The sequence below is a fragment of the Myxine glutinosa genome, chromosome 4 (assembly GCF_964187855.1).
Source record: "Myxine glutinosa chromosome 4, kmMyxGlut1.1, whole genome shotgun sequence".
NCBI classification, from domain to species: Eukaryota; Metazoa; Chordata; class Myxini; order Myxiniformes; family Myxinidae; genus Myxine; species Myxine glutinosa.
The window spans coordinates 18,204,352-18,219,571 of NC_136264.1; the positions used below are offsets into that span (position 1 = coordinate 18,204,352).

At 44.1% G+C, this 15,220-nt stretch overlaps 1 protein-coding gene across 2 annotated transcripts in view; it reads left to right on the plus strand.

Annotated features, from left to right (window-relative positions):
* IFT122 (intraflagellar transport 122) overlaps positions 1-15,220 on the plus strand; it is a 162,435-nt gene that overhangs the window by 81,257 nt on the left and 65,958 nt on the right. For both annotated transcript variants that reach the window (XM_068111973.2, XM_068111972.2), the window contains exons 11-15: positions 3,179-3,381; positions 6,385-6,522; positions 10,457-10,621; positions 12,333-12,530; positions 13,076-13,216. In XM_068111973.2, coding sequence (XP_067968074.2) covers positions 3,179-3,381; positions 6,385-6,522; positions 10,457-10,621; positions 12,333-12,530; positions 13,076-13,216 — 845 coding nt within the window. The remainder of the gene's footprint in view (positions 1-3,178; positions 3,382-6,384; positions 6,523-10,456; positions 10,622-12,332; positions 12,531-13,075; positions 13,217-15,220) is intronic.

The following is a 15,220-nucleotide window of genomic DNA, read 5'->3' on the forward strand; positions in this document are numbered from 1 at the left end:
ATTTACCTCCACCACCAAAGGTGTATGGAGGTTATATTTTCACCCCTGTCTGTTTGTCTGTCTGACTGTCATCTTGGAGGATCTGACTGTCATCCCTCACGGTCCCTCTGTGCTGTCTTTCCCTCGTGGGCCCCCTGTACTGTCTTTCCCTCACGGTCCCTCTGTGCTGTCTTTCCCTCACGGTCCCCCTGTGCTGTCTTTCCCTCGCGGTCCCCCTGTGCTGTCTTTCCCTCACGGTCCCTCTGTGCTGTCTTTCCCTCGCGGGTCCCCCTGTGCTGTCTTTTCCTCGCGGGGCCCCCTGTGCTGTCTTTCCCTCACGGTCCCCCTGTGCTGTCTTTCCCTCACGGTCCCCCTGTGCTGTCTTTCCCTCGCGGTCCCCCTGTGCTGTCTTTCCCTCGCGGTCCCCCTGTGCTGTCTTTCCCTCGCGGTCCCACTGTGCTGTCTTTCCCTCGCGGTCCCACTGTGCTGTCTTTTCCTCGCGGTCCCTCTGTGCTGTCTTTCCCTCGCGGTCCCACTGTGCTGTCTTTCCCTCGCGGTCCCACTGTGCTGTCTTTCCCTCGCGGTCCCACTGTGCTGTCTTTCCCTCGCGGTCCCACTGTGCTGTCTTTCCCTCGCGGTCCCTCTGTGCTGTCTTTCCCTCGCAGTGCCCTTGTGCTGTGTTTCCCTCGCGGTCCCTCTGTGCTGTCTTTCCCTCGCGGTCCCACTGTGCTGTCTTTCCCTCGCGGTCCCACTGTGCTGTCTTTCCCTCGCGGTCCCTCTGTGCTGTCTTTCCCTCACGGTCCCCCTGTGCTGTCTTTCCCTCGCGGTCCCCCTGTGCTGTCTTTCCCTCGCGGTCCCCCTGTGCTGTCTTTCCCTCGCGGTCCCCCTGTGCTGTCTTTCCCTCGCGGTCCCTCTGTGCTGTCTTTCCCTCGCGGTCCCCCTGTCTGTCCCCCTGTCTGTCCCCCTCCCTCGCGGTCCCCCTGTGCTGTCTTTCCCTCGCGGTCCCCCTGTGCTGTCTTTCCCTCGCGGTCCCCCTGTGCTGTCTTTTCCTCACGGTCCCTCTGTGCTGTCTTTCCCTCGTGGTCCCCCTGTGCTGTCTTTCCCTCGTGGTCCCCCTGTGCTGTCTTTCCCTCGCGGTCCCCCTGTGCTGTCTTTCCCTCGCGGTCCCACTGTGCTGTCTTTCCCTCGCGGTCCCACTGTGCTGTCTTTCCCTCGCGGTCCCACTGTGCTGTCTTTCCCTCGCGGTCCCTCTGTGCTGTCTTTCCCTCGTGGTGCCCTTGTGCTGTCTTTCCCTCGTGGTCCCCCTGTGCTGTCTTTCCCTCGCGGTCCCCCTGTGCTGTCTTTCCCTCGCGGTCCCCTGTGCTGTCTTTCCCTCGCGGTCCCCCTGTGCTGTCTTTCCCTCGCGGTCCCCCTGTGCTGTCTTTCCCTCGCGGTCCCCCTGTGCTGTCTTTCCCTTGCGGTCCCCCTGTACTGTCTTTCCCTCGCGGTTGTCAGCTCTTTCACGAGCCTCGATTCAGTATTTAAAAAAAAAGAAAGAAAAAAAAAAAAAAAGCCTGTGAACAGGATATCTCGAAAAGTTATGGACGGATTTAGCCAAAATTTGGTGGAGATGCTGGGTGTGTGATAAGGATGAAACTAGTGAGATTTTAGTGAAAATCCGGATCTGTCTACTCGAATTTTTAAAGTGATTCTTCACCATTGGGAGATAAGGCCATGAACAATATATAGCACATCTCAAGAAGTTGTGGACGGATTCAGACAAAACTTGTGGGACAGGTTGGGTGTTTGACAATAACAAGCTGATTAGATTGGGTTCATGTCTGAATCCAGATCCGGCCTATCGGTGGAATGCAAAACATATGCACTCTACCGAGTGCCGGTCTAGTTGGGCATGCTTGTATTTAATAATGCGTCCAGTGTATAACAGGTATGATCATGTGGATTAATTTTTTTTTCCAATGATATAAGGCTAATTGAGAAGATTATACATGTAACCACATGTTGGTAATAGGCTTTAGTGGACATCGTTGTACCTTTGTATGAATCACAAGGATGTTAGTAGACAAAGAACAAATACATAAGATTTAAAACCTGGGCTCCCAGCATCATAAGCCATTGGTTTAGATGGTAAAACTAGACATGATAAATCAAGACATTGACTTGTATGTACTATCCAATGATGCTTGAGAGGGGTGAATGATGGAGAGAGCAGGCAGTGCGGGACTGGAGACTAGAAAACAGAGAAGCCATGCTCACTGGTTTGTGATGGGAGGGTGAGATGCCCTGTGCCTTGGACTCCACTATGTCAAGAAATACCATGTGATACGCAGGAGCACCAACCTTGGTGGGGAGCTACATACATGGCAGTTCACACAAATGCATTGTACACTGGAAGGAGCTGAGATGCAGCAGGTAATGGTTTGGCCCCATAAAGTTGCCAGGATAATGTCTGCTTTTGGAGGCCAGGATCGATAATGCCTGATGTTTAGGTCTCGGCATTATTTTTGTGGATCTCGACAAGTGGTTCCTCACAGAGAGGATACATGGTTTCGTGAAGGAGTCCTCCCGTAGAGGTAGAATGGAGTCATGATACTTTGCTGTATTGAATGTTATGTTGAATGTAGACCAGACTTTGATGAATATAAAATGAAGGTCTGCTGACAATGAAACCGGATGGAATCATAAGCAAAGTGAAATGGTGTTATCCACGGAAACCAATAGTTCATTGATGTATATCAGAATAAGGATTATGCCCAGCACAGTCCGTGAAGGCCACTGGTGGTTAAAGGAAGAGTGGAGGGCAAAAAATCTGAGAGCGACATGCTTCCTGTGTGCATATGCTAGAAGTTGGCCAGCCAGGTAAGGAGTGAACCCCTCAAGGCCAATTTGATTATTTGATATCAATCTGATGAAATTTCATCACATCTCAAGCCTGTTTTTGGCTTAACGGTTAAGGTTAAGATCAGGGTCTTGCGTTTGAGCCCCTGTCGTTCCGTTAAATAACACCAGGTGGGTTGACTCAGCCTGTCATCCTTCCGAGGTCAGTAAAATGAGTATCAGCTTACTGGTAACAGGGGCGCACTGCATCAGTGGCACTTTAGTTCTGTATTATGTTTATATGACTGAAATGGAAACATGATATATATATATATATATGTATATAGTATACATGATGACAAGCTCCTAATGCCACCATCAGTGCGAATTCGCTGCCATGAACTAGTGAAGAAGATTGCCATTTACCGCTGCCGACTGGCCATCCAGCTTCCGGACCAAATTGTTGTCTACGAATTGGACGAGAATGATCCCAACAGCATGCAGTACCGATTATGTGAACGTATTCCGCATCAGTTTGACTGCAACCTCCTTGTCGTCTGCTCGTTTCATATCGTCCTTTGCCAGGTAAAAAGCTAGCCTGTGAATGGCTGTGACGTAATGATGATTATTTTTGTTTCTTTTTTTGTCTGTCATGAAATGAGAAATCATTGCGATTTATGGGTTGACAGGATGGTCTAGAGGCACGCACACTCACCTCTAAGAGGTCTAGTCTGGGTTTGAATCCCCAGCTATAAACTGTCATCCCGTTGTTTCACAGCCATGGTGATTCAGCAATGTGCGTGTTGTCCATCCGATGAACGTTTAGCTGGCGACCCGTCTGCCGGAATTCCCTGGTGGACATTAAAGATCCCAAGGTGTCCTTGGTGATGAGTAGGCTAGCTATTGCCAGCACCCTGAACAAATTACAAATTCCTGCGCTCTCCAGCAGAGGGCATCATTGCATCAGAAGCACGGCCTCACCCTCCGCCAATGTTGCTACCCTGCAGCCTTGTGCTACATACGTACCGTACAGAGAAGAATAATTGTGATTTATGAGCCTGGTGTTGGCTTAGCGGTTAGGGTGCCAGCTTGGGATCCTCGGATCCTGGGTTCGAATCCCGGTCGATCGCTGAATTAACGCCAGGGGGTTTGACCCAGCCCGTCATCCTTCCGACGTCGGCAAATTGAGTACCAGCTTGCTGGGATGAACGATCCCGGTGTGTACCCCGATTTAGAATAGGTACACCGTATCCCTGCGCATCGTAAGAGGCGACTAAGGGTTGGAGTCAGGAAGGGCATCCGGCCATAAAAACATTGCCTCAAACAGGGAACCATGATTGTCATTGGGCCCGCAAGGCTAACCCCAGCTATAGCGGAGAAAATGGCCTTAAAACGATCATTCATTCATTCATTTTTTATGGAAGGGAACCCCCCAAATATTTTACAGCAAGTTGAATCGGGCAACAAAGCAGCATTGTTTGTCATAATGATATTCAAATCAAAGTATCTTCAGGAAAATCGGATTTAAAAAAAGAAACAGCAAAAACAAAAATAGAATGGTAAAAGGCAAGTTTCAGTAAAAAGTGTAAGAAGGACTAATAAGAGGAGCATACATCATCAACCAGACATCTTTACTATAAAAGGAGCCGTGCATCCGTGCGTGCGTGTCTGCATGCGAGTTCCACCCATTGGTTGGACAGTTAGTTCGCCTGACTCCACCGTTCCACCCACAATTTCTCTAAACTACGGCTGCCAATTTAGAAACCCTTTAGAGCCCCTCAGGATTACCCTTTAGAACCATTTGTAATTACCCTTTGGAATCACCCTTTCCAATTACCCTTTTTAATCACCCTCTAGAGTCCAGAATTACCCTTTGGAATTACCCTCTAGATTACCCTTTGGAATTACCCTTTAGAATTACCCTTTGGAATTACCCTCTAGAATCACCATTTGGAATTACCCTTTGGAATTACCCTTTGGAATTACCTTTGGAATTACCCTTTGGAATTACCCTTTATAATTACCCTCTAGAATTTCTCTTTGGAATTACACTTTGGAATTACCCTTTGGAATTACCCTTTGGAATTACCCTTTATAATTATCGTCTAGAATTACCCTCTGGAATTACCCTTTGGAATTACCCTTTGGAATTACCCTTTGGAATTACCCTTTGGAATTACCCTCCAGAATCACCCTTTGGAATTACAAATTACAATTTGGAAAGATTTGGATCCCTGGTGTTGGGCTAGCGGCTAGGGTGCCGGCTTAGGATCCAAGGATCCTGGGTTCGAATCCCGGTCGATCGCTGAATTAATGCCAGGGGGGTTGACTCAGCCTGTTATCCTTCCGAGGTCGGCTAATTGAGTACCAGTTCACTGGTAATTCCCTGTTTGTCGTTAAAGGCGGCAAAAAGGGTTGGCGTCAGGAAGGGCATCCGGCCGTAAAACATTGCTTCAAATAGGGGACCGAAAAACAACAACAACCACGGTTCCCGAAAAAGGCCAACCCCCGCTTTGCGGGGAAAAATGGCCTCTAAAGGTGTTTTTTTTTTTTTTAAATCACCCTTTGGAATTACACTTTGGAATTACCCTTTATAATTACCCTCTAGAATTACCCTTTGGAATTACCCTCTAGAATTACCCTTTATGATTACCCTCTAGAATTACCCTTTGGAATTACCCTCTAGAATTACCCTTTATAATTACCCTCTAGAATTACCCTTTGGAATTACCCTCTAGAATTATCCCCTGCTAACCCCTGCTCTAGTGGGGAAAATGGCCTTAAAACGATCATTCATTCATTCATTCATTCATTCAATCACCCTTTGGAATTACACTTTGGAATTACCCTCTAGAATTATCCTTTGGAATCACCCTTTTATAATTACCCTTTTATAATTACCCTTCTATAATTACACTTTTACAATTACCCTTTGGAATTACCCTTTTATAATTACCCTTTTATAATTACCCTTTGGAATTACCCTTTGGAATTACCCTTTGGAATTACCCTTTAGAATCACCCTTTTATAATTACCCTTTTATAATTACCCTTTAGAATTACCCTTTAGAATTACCCTTTAGAATTACCCTTTGGAATTACCCTTTCTAATTACCCTTTTATAATTAACCTTTGGAATTACCCTTTAGAATTACCCTTTAGAATTACCCTTTAGAATTACCCTTTTATAATTAACCTTTGGAATTACCCTTTAGAATTACCCTTTAGAATTACCCTTTAGAATTACCCTTTGGAATTACCCTTTCTAATTACCCTTTTATAATTCTCACTGCCGGGAGGGGTGTGACGGTGTGACACACCCGATGTGTAATGTGCTGCTGCATTTGAAACCGGAGGTTAAAACTTTGTATGGAAGCTGCTCTCAGCCCACTATCTCGGTTATCCAGACAAGACGCTCTTTATTCCTCCCAAATGTCCCTGTTCGTTTTTTTTAAGCTCTCATGAGCCTTGAAAGCATCAGTGTTTTATGTATTTGTTTAAAATGATGCAGTTTCCATGTTATTTACCAAAATATTAAACAGAAGTAGCACAATGCAGCTCACCTTTCAACCTCTATGCATTTTGCAGGAAAAGAGACTGCAGTGTTTATCACTAAGTGGTGCAAAAGAAAGAGAATGGCACATGGAAGCACTGATCCGCTACATTAAAGTCATCGGAGGACCCATGGGTAGGGAGGGACTTCTAATAGGCCTCAAACATGGCCAGGTGTGTGTTCCATAACATTGTTAACCCTTGCAGGAGGACTCCAAATGCAATATATATAGTGCCTAGAAAGAGTCTGCACCCCCTTTCAAAATTTTCACCTTTTGTTTCCTTATAGCTTGGAATTAAAATGCATTAAATCAGACTTTTTCCACCTTTATTTATACATTGCAACCCACAACTTCCAAGTGAAAAAAAAATTCGATAAATTTCAGAAAATGCATTAAAAAAACAAAACTAGAATATCTTGGTTGGACAATTGTCCTCTCCGGAAGTTAATACTTGGTGGAAGCACCTTTGACAGCAATTACAGCTGTGAGTCTGTTAGGATAGGTGTTGGCTTAGCGGTTAGGGTGCCGGCTTGGGATCCTAGGATCCTGGGTTCGAATCCCGGTCGATCTCTGAATTAACGCCAGGGGGGTTGACTCAGCCTGTCATCCTTCCGAGGTCGGCTAATTGAGTACCAGCTTGCTGGGATGAATGATCACAGTGTGTACCCCGGTTTAGAATAGGTACACCGTATCCCTGCGCATCGTAAGAGCATGACCAAGGGTTGGCGTCAGGAAGGGCATCCGGCCATAAAAACATTGCCTCAAACAGGGAACCATGATTGTCATGGGGCCCGCAAGGCTATCCCCCGCTCTAGTGGGGAAAATGGCCTTAAAACAATCATTCATATTCATTCAGTCTGTTAGGATAGGTCTCTATCAACTTTGCACACCCTGATTGAGCAATATTTGCCCATTCTTCTGTACAAAACTGTTCAAGCTCAGTCAAGTTGTGTGTGGAGTGTTGATGGACTGCAATCTTCAAGTCATACCACAGATTTTCGATTGGATTTAGGTCGGGTCTCTCTGGCTGGGCTACTCAAGGACTGTTGCTTACCATTCCAGTGTAGCTTTGGTTGTGTGCTTCAGGTAGTTGTCATGCTGAAAAATGAACTCCCATCCCAATTTCAGCTTTCTTGCAGAGGGCAGCAGGTTTTCCTCTAGGATTTTTCTTTATTTTGCTCCATCCATTTTCCCTTCCATTCTGACAATTTCCCCAGTCCCTGCTGATGAGAAACATCCCCATAACATGATGCTGCCACCACCATGCTTCACAGTAGGGATGGTGTTCTTTGGGTGAGGTGCTTTTTTGGGTTTGTACCAAACGTAACGTTTTGCATTTAGGCCAAAAAGTTCCATCTTGGTTTCGTTACACCACAAAACCTTTTGCCACATGGCTTCAGAATCCCCAGAGTGTTTTTTTGCATACCTCAAAGGGGAATCATAAAGGTGGGCTTTTTTGAGTAATGGCTTTCTTCTTGCCACCCGACCAAACAGGCCAGACTTGTGGATTGCTTGGGATATTGTTGTCACATGCACACAGCGACCAGTCTTTGCCATAAAGCAAAGTTGTCCGTAAAAACACTTGCAACTTCTTCTCTGAAACCGCTGATGGGATTGTGACCCAATTTGGCACAAATTATATTTGTTGGGTTGTGACTGAAGCTTGTTCACTGCATTTAAAAAATCGGGGTCTAAGGGGTCTACCGGGGGTCAAAGTGGATCCAGGTTTGACCCTCCCAAAATAAGAATTTGCTTTTTCGTCTGAAACTACAAACACTATTTTGATGAAATTTGACCACATCCTTCATCTCCCATGATGTACCGAGTCTGTTCACAGCACTAAGAAAATCTAAGTCTAAGGGGATCTATGGGGGGTAAAAGTGGGTCCAGGTTTGACCCCCCCAAAATAGGTATTTGCTTTCTTCTCAGAAGCTACACAAGCTATTTCGATGAAACTTGACGACAACCTTCATCACTCATGATGTACCAAAGTTTGTTCATGGCTTTAAAAAGAAATCTGCCCCTTTGGGGGTCTACGGGTGGGTTGCCCCCCAAAATAGGTATTTTTTTATTTGTTTGTTTAAAGTCTTATGATTATGTTAGTATGATTCTACATGCTGCCTTGTCTTCTAGCAACCATTGAAATTGGTTTAAAGTACTTTCAGTCAGTGTAGAATACTGTTTATTCTGCCAGTTGAGCGCCACGGGTATTGCCCCTATCTTTATCATTCAAGATGTGCATGCAAAAACTGTGACTATTATCGAGGTAAACAAAATAGTTATTGGTTAATAGTGTTATGAGACGCCACTGAAACCCCCCCCCCCCCCCCCCCCAAATCTCCTATGTAACGCTCCGTAGCATTTGGACGTACAACTCCCACTCTCCCTCCCCCAAGCGTTACGTAATTTTTGAACGGCCCCTATGCGTACACAAATTACCGACATAAGTGGTGACTTGTCGTCCATGCTTTTAGTTTACTGTGCATTTATTTTACGTGGAATAAATAAATTGTACACAAAAGTTGATGAAGGATAATAACACATAAATTGAGCAGACGACTCCTGCCAAGTGGTGGTGCAGTTTTAATCATGATGTAGTACATTTTACTCAGTTGTGGAAGAGGTAACAAAAGATGCATGAGGACTGCATTGTGAGTAAGAAAGCCAATGGAAATTGGATGATGTTTAACACAAAATTTCCACAGGAAGGGCATTAAGGAGATGCATAGGGTGTGTGCTTATGGCTTGATTCAACCTTACTAATAATTTTTATTCGACATATGATTAGATTTTTTTTTTCAGGGTCCTTCATTGTGAGTAACACTCGACCCAAACAAAGCCAATGAAAATCTGACGCAACAAACCCAGGCAGTGTATAATCAGCAGAGGCCTACAGGCCTGATATCTTAGGCCCACCGGAAACCATGGTGGCCATATTATTTTGTCTTTGTGCCATGGCGGGCAGAGGCAAGCGACAAATCTGGGTGGGGTCCGGCAGCTGTCTGACCAATGGATGCACATTTCAAAAATCGACCCTCAACAAGAACCACAAGAACCATACAGACCTATTGTAGACCTGTGACACATCGCAGGTAAAAACACTTTCACCTGGTCAAAGTTTGGAGAAGGTAATTATATTGTTGCGTACTTCGCTGTTACTATGCCCTGTAGAAGACTCCAATATGGCAAATTATTGGGATGCACAATACTAGGATGTCCTACCTTGAGATTTGATGTCAACTTTGCTTTCACTGGACTGTTATCGGCAGATTGGTCCGCCAACAAACCAACAAACCAACGCGGCAGAACAAACCAACAATGTTGAAGACAGGCCTCAATATGGATGACCCAAGATGACCTCTGAGAAAACACAGCTCTAATCAGCCTTGTCAGATGTATTTATTTTGCCACAAGCACTGTGTTGCACCATGAATGGAATCTCCCTCGGAGGTTATACATGAGAACTGTCTTGAACCGGCCTTGTACTGCAGGACACAAAGCCAGGAGACCACTGAGCTGCCCTCTTCTCACTCCAGAACTCAAAACGGCATGCTTGGTATCTGTGTCTGTGTCCAGGAAACCACAAATTTTGGATGTGGAAGTGTCATGATACAGGGTGGTATTGATGAAACATTTCGTACCAATTCGGTCTGTATCTATGGCAATCTGATGGCAGATCGATGCATTAATGAGAATTTACATCAACACGTGTTACCTACCCTTCGACAACATGGTCCAGGAATCTACCTTGTGCACCACAATGCTCCTTCATACAGTGCCATTTGGACAAGGAATGCTCTTGTCAATTCGAACATTAATGACATGACACCCTGGCCTGCCATCTCCCCAGATTTAATTCTTATTGAACATCTCTGGGATATCATCAATTGTCGAGTTTGAACCAAGACAGCCAAAGGCCCCAATGAGGTTTCTTTATCACTGTCAGAGGTTGTTTTTTTTTAACCTCATCTGTGTTCCATGATGTTGCATAAATAAGTTGCATCAATAATCACGTGTTCAGTTTTTTTTTTTGTAGAGAATGTATATAATTGAACAAACTTTAAAATTTTATCTTAAATATAATCCATAATTGTTTTCCACTTCAGATTCTCAAGATCTTTGTGGACAATTCATTTCCTATTGTTCTACTGAAGCAGTCAACATCTGTGCGATGCCTAGATATGAGCATGTCTCGTAGTAAGATCGCTGTTGTGGATGAGAACAACACCTGCCTGGTGTACGACCTCCATACAAAGGAGCTGCTTTTCCAGGTAAGACATTGTTTTCCTCCGGGTTTTTTTGAAGCAATTTGAAGCAGCTTTTACTTAATTAATAGCCGGCGAAGCGGTGTTGTGAACGAACGCGTACGTATTATGTTGAAAAGCCAGATTTTGCTGGATCCCTTGAGAATTTCGAAGCTTTGACGCACCAAATCGCTCAATGGAGGCCGCCATCTTGCGGATGCGGAAGTATGCATAACAAATTGAAAAAAGTTCAATAGGAGTTTGTTTCACCCGTCTTTTTTTGATTCACAATCTTATGCACCTCTAATTTGTAATTAAAATACTTTAAGACCAACCTCGGCCCGCACGGGCCTGGTTATCTTCAACGAAAATCGTCACCAAACACCGGAACCAATGAGATTCGAGCATTTGAAAAAATATTTCAAAAACCAAATCACTCAATGGAGGCCGCCATCTTCCGGATGCGGAAGTATGCATAAAAAAATTGCGAAAAAGTTCAATAGCAGTTTGTTTCACCCGTCTTTGTTTGATTCACAATCTTATGCACCTCTAATTTGTAATTAAAATACTTTAAGACCAACCTCGTTCCCCGGGCCCTGGTTGTCTTCAACGAAAATCGTCACCAAACACCGGAACCAATGAGATTCGAGCATTTGAAAAAATATTTTTAAAAAGGTTATTACCGGTACCGCGTTTCGGACGCTGAAAATGGCGTCAAATATTTTAAAATTGACGAAGAATTATTTTTTAGAAATCTCGCGGCCGTCGGGGATAGTTTTTCACGGCCCTAAATATCCGAAATTGAGACGGAATTCACCGAATTAATCAAGAAGAAAATTTAATAAACTTTAATCCCATCCAGAATGCAAATGGTGTCATTTTGAACTCGGTACGGTACCTACTACACCAACCTACTACCAACTACCTAACCTACTGATGCCAGAGTGATGGGTAAAATAGTGGCAAGAGGCTTTGGCTTCGCCGGCTCATTGCGGCTTTGCAGTCGGGTACTAGTAAATTTCCCACAAAAAAAAAACAAAAAAACAAAAAAAAAACAGGTGTGTATTAATTTGAAGAAACTTTTACGTAATTTATTTTCTCTGAGGAGCATTTCCGTGTTTCAGGTGGGGAACAGGCACTCAAACAGACAGCATTAGCTTATTAAATATACTGTATTCAGTATTGTGAAATTCCAAAATCATCATATTCCTTAACAGCAAATATATCGCGGAATATTTCTTAACAGCAAATAAAAAATTTGGGAGCGAATAAAGCAGCAACCTGTTTGTTACCTTATACACTGCCCAAGTTCAATTTTTTGTCTGATTGGAAAAAATTATAATTTTTCCATATGTTTGGATTACATTAATGTGAAGCAACATCTGCTGAATAATTTTTCTCTCCGAGGAGTGTTTCTGTCGGACAGACAGACAGATGGCATTAGCCTATTATATACAGTGCCTATAGAAGGCCTTATAGCATGGAATTAAATTGCATTAAATCAGACTTTTCCCACCTTTATTTACACATCATAACCCACAACTTCCAAGTGAAAAACAAATTGCACAAATTTCAGCAAATTAAAAACAAATTTTCATAACCAACTCATCCACCAAGTGTTGTCATAATCCGTCCACAACGTTTTGAAACATCCTGCTACATATCGTTTTTGGCCCTGTCTCTCAATGGTTGAAGAATCACTCGAAATTCTATTTTTTCTTGTCTCACTACACGACAGGAGCCAAACGCAAGCAGCGTGGCTTGGAACACACAGTCTGAGGACATGTTGTGCTTCTCCGGGGGTGGCTTCCTCCATATCAAGGCGAGGAATTTCCCTGTACATCAACAGAAAATGCAAGGATTTGTGGTGGGATACAATGGTTCCAGGATCTTTTGCCTACACGCACATGCCATGTCTGCTGTAGAGGTTCCACAGGTGAGTACGTGCCAAGTGTGAGGTAACCCTTTGCATCCGATCTAGTTTAACAAGATTGCAGAAGAACATGGCTGGAAATTGAGACAGCTTTTGCAGGAATAGTTTGGCTTGTTTAGTTTCCTCATGATTTTCAGAACCCAGATTCAAATCTCATGGACTACATGTACGTATTTGTCCATTTTTCGACTTGTACATTAATTCACATTAAAGTTCACTGTGTACAAATGTCTTCGGCACGCAGATCCTTTTGATTCGTCTGAATGTGTTGCTGATGTCTCCATATGCAATTTGGCTAAAAAGGGATAGATACATAATGATTGTGTGTTGGGGAGGGTTGGAAAGCTGGGGATTGGTCATGCATTGTTCCGAGGCCACGTCGAGGTGTTTGCAGGCCAAGTCTGCCAACTTGTTTGATGCAAAAGAAAAGCTGGAAGTTTGTTTTGTCCTTGTGATATACAACACCAATGATTCTCCAATCAATTTACCTCGACACTCTCTCTGATATTTACACAAATGATAACTTTACTCTTGTCTTTCTTCTGCAGTCGGCCCCAATGTACCAGTATCTGGAGCGAAAGATGTACAAGGAAGCATACCAGATTTCATGTCTTGGTGTGACCGAGGGTAACAGGCAGGACCTCGGCCTGGATGCACTCGACGGACTGGATTATGAAACGGCAAAGAAGGTTCAGGAGCTAATTTTAGTTTTATTACCATTGAGCTGACCAGATTAATTTATCATTTTGTTGCTTGCTCGCCATTATCCATTCTGCCTTGGAATATTCAGATGCAAAACAGTTTAAGTGAGGCACTTTTGATATGAAATGCAAAATGTGTGAACCTCGGTCGTGGTGGCGCCTTCTAAAGTCAATCTCCGGTGTATATTCACACTCAAATTTTTCAAGGTCTCCGGTGTATACTACCTCGCAAACCTCAAATGGCATCACTACAGAACCTGCTCAAGATCAAGCATAATGTCTCGACTCATTTGCCTCCATATATGGTTTCCTTACCCATTTTGGATGTCCCTATCTTACCCCCTTATACGCGCTGTATGTATACTTGACTGCATTTTCTTCTCAAACCGAGAATCTCGAGAAAGTCATGTGATCAGTCAGTCAGCCTCAACCCTGCTTTGGTGACGTGCTCAGATGGCATCAATGCCTGTGCTCTCGATCCTGCTCTTGCTTCTCTTTTGCCTGTGCTCTACGGCCTGTCCTCCTTTAGCTGCTGCTGCTTGCATGGAACTCAGGAAATATCACTCCCATCAACAAGAAGGGTACGAATGCAGACCTTCTTGACGATGGACCAGTAAGCCAGCCAAAGTCTAGGTATCATCCTTCGTTCCAATTCTATAATGATCAGAACTACACTATCCTACAAGGTCTTTTTCCTTAGCCTAACGAGTACTGTTGCTTCTTGTAGGCTGAGACCGCAGCATCACTTCTGGTGCTCCTGGCTTCTTTGGAATCTAAAATTCTCAACATCATTGCCAATTCCTGCGATGAGGCCAAAGTACAGAGGCTGTTGCTGTCATATTGCAAACATGTCAGTGGCCTCGGTTTATACCATCTGTCCTCCTATCTAGCTCCTGCTGCTCTCTCAGCCTTCTGTCTCTCAAGTTCCTACAGGACGCAAGCATTCTTCCAGTAGTCCCCAGGCTTTGCACACACCTCAACTCTTTTGTTTCTATTTTCTCCTGTATGTGGAACTGCCTTATGAAGAGTATTCAATTGCACTCTTCCCTCCAGCGCTTTGTGGTGCATCCTCCTCTCTCGTCCTCTCCGATCCCTAACCACAATATTTTCTATCTAACCCCGAAACCCTACCAAACCCAACCCTCTTGCTTACAGGTTACTGTCTCCTTCACTCCACTCTCTTCCTGATCTTTAAATTTCCTTGCCTGTTGCGGTCCCATTCCTCTATTCTCTGCGTTACCTTTATACCTCCGCCACCGAAGGTGCACGGAGATTACCTTTTTACCTTTGTCTATTTGGTACCTCTGCCACCGAAGGTGGGATGGTGGTTATGCTTTAACTTCTGTCCTTCTGACTGCATGTGAATGGGTTATCACAAATCGTGTAGATGGATTCGGACTAAACTAGGTGGACTGGGTTAGGTATGTGAGAAAGAAGAATTGATTAGATATTGGTGAAGATCCGGATCCGAGAAGTCTTTAATTTTTTATTTTGTGATTCTTCACCATTGAGAGATGAGGCCAAAACTATATATAACATGATGTTTCAAAATGTTGTGGACGAGTTCTGACAAAACTATGTGGACGAGTTGGGAAGGTAACAAGAACCAGCCGATTCAATTTTGGTTCAGGCCCGGATGCAGATCCGGCCTATTAGTGGGATACAAAAAGTAAACTGCTCAGCCTGGCGGAAGTATGTGCTCTACCAATGCCATTCTACTTTGTTACTTTAGAAAATCGAAGTGTTATTATTTTTCAAGGTCGCATGTGTTATTACTTTTCAAGGTCGCATGTGCATGTCTAATGTGCATGTGCATGTGCATGTCATGTGCATATTGTAGGTCATAATTTTAAACCGATCTTCACGAAATTTCACCAAATGGTGCAGTTGGTCATAAAAAGATGAGGCCTATTGATTTTGAGGTCAAAAGGTCAACATGGGCCAAAGGTCAACAACTTTGTCCAATTTCTAAAATCCTTAATCTTCATCCGA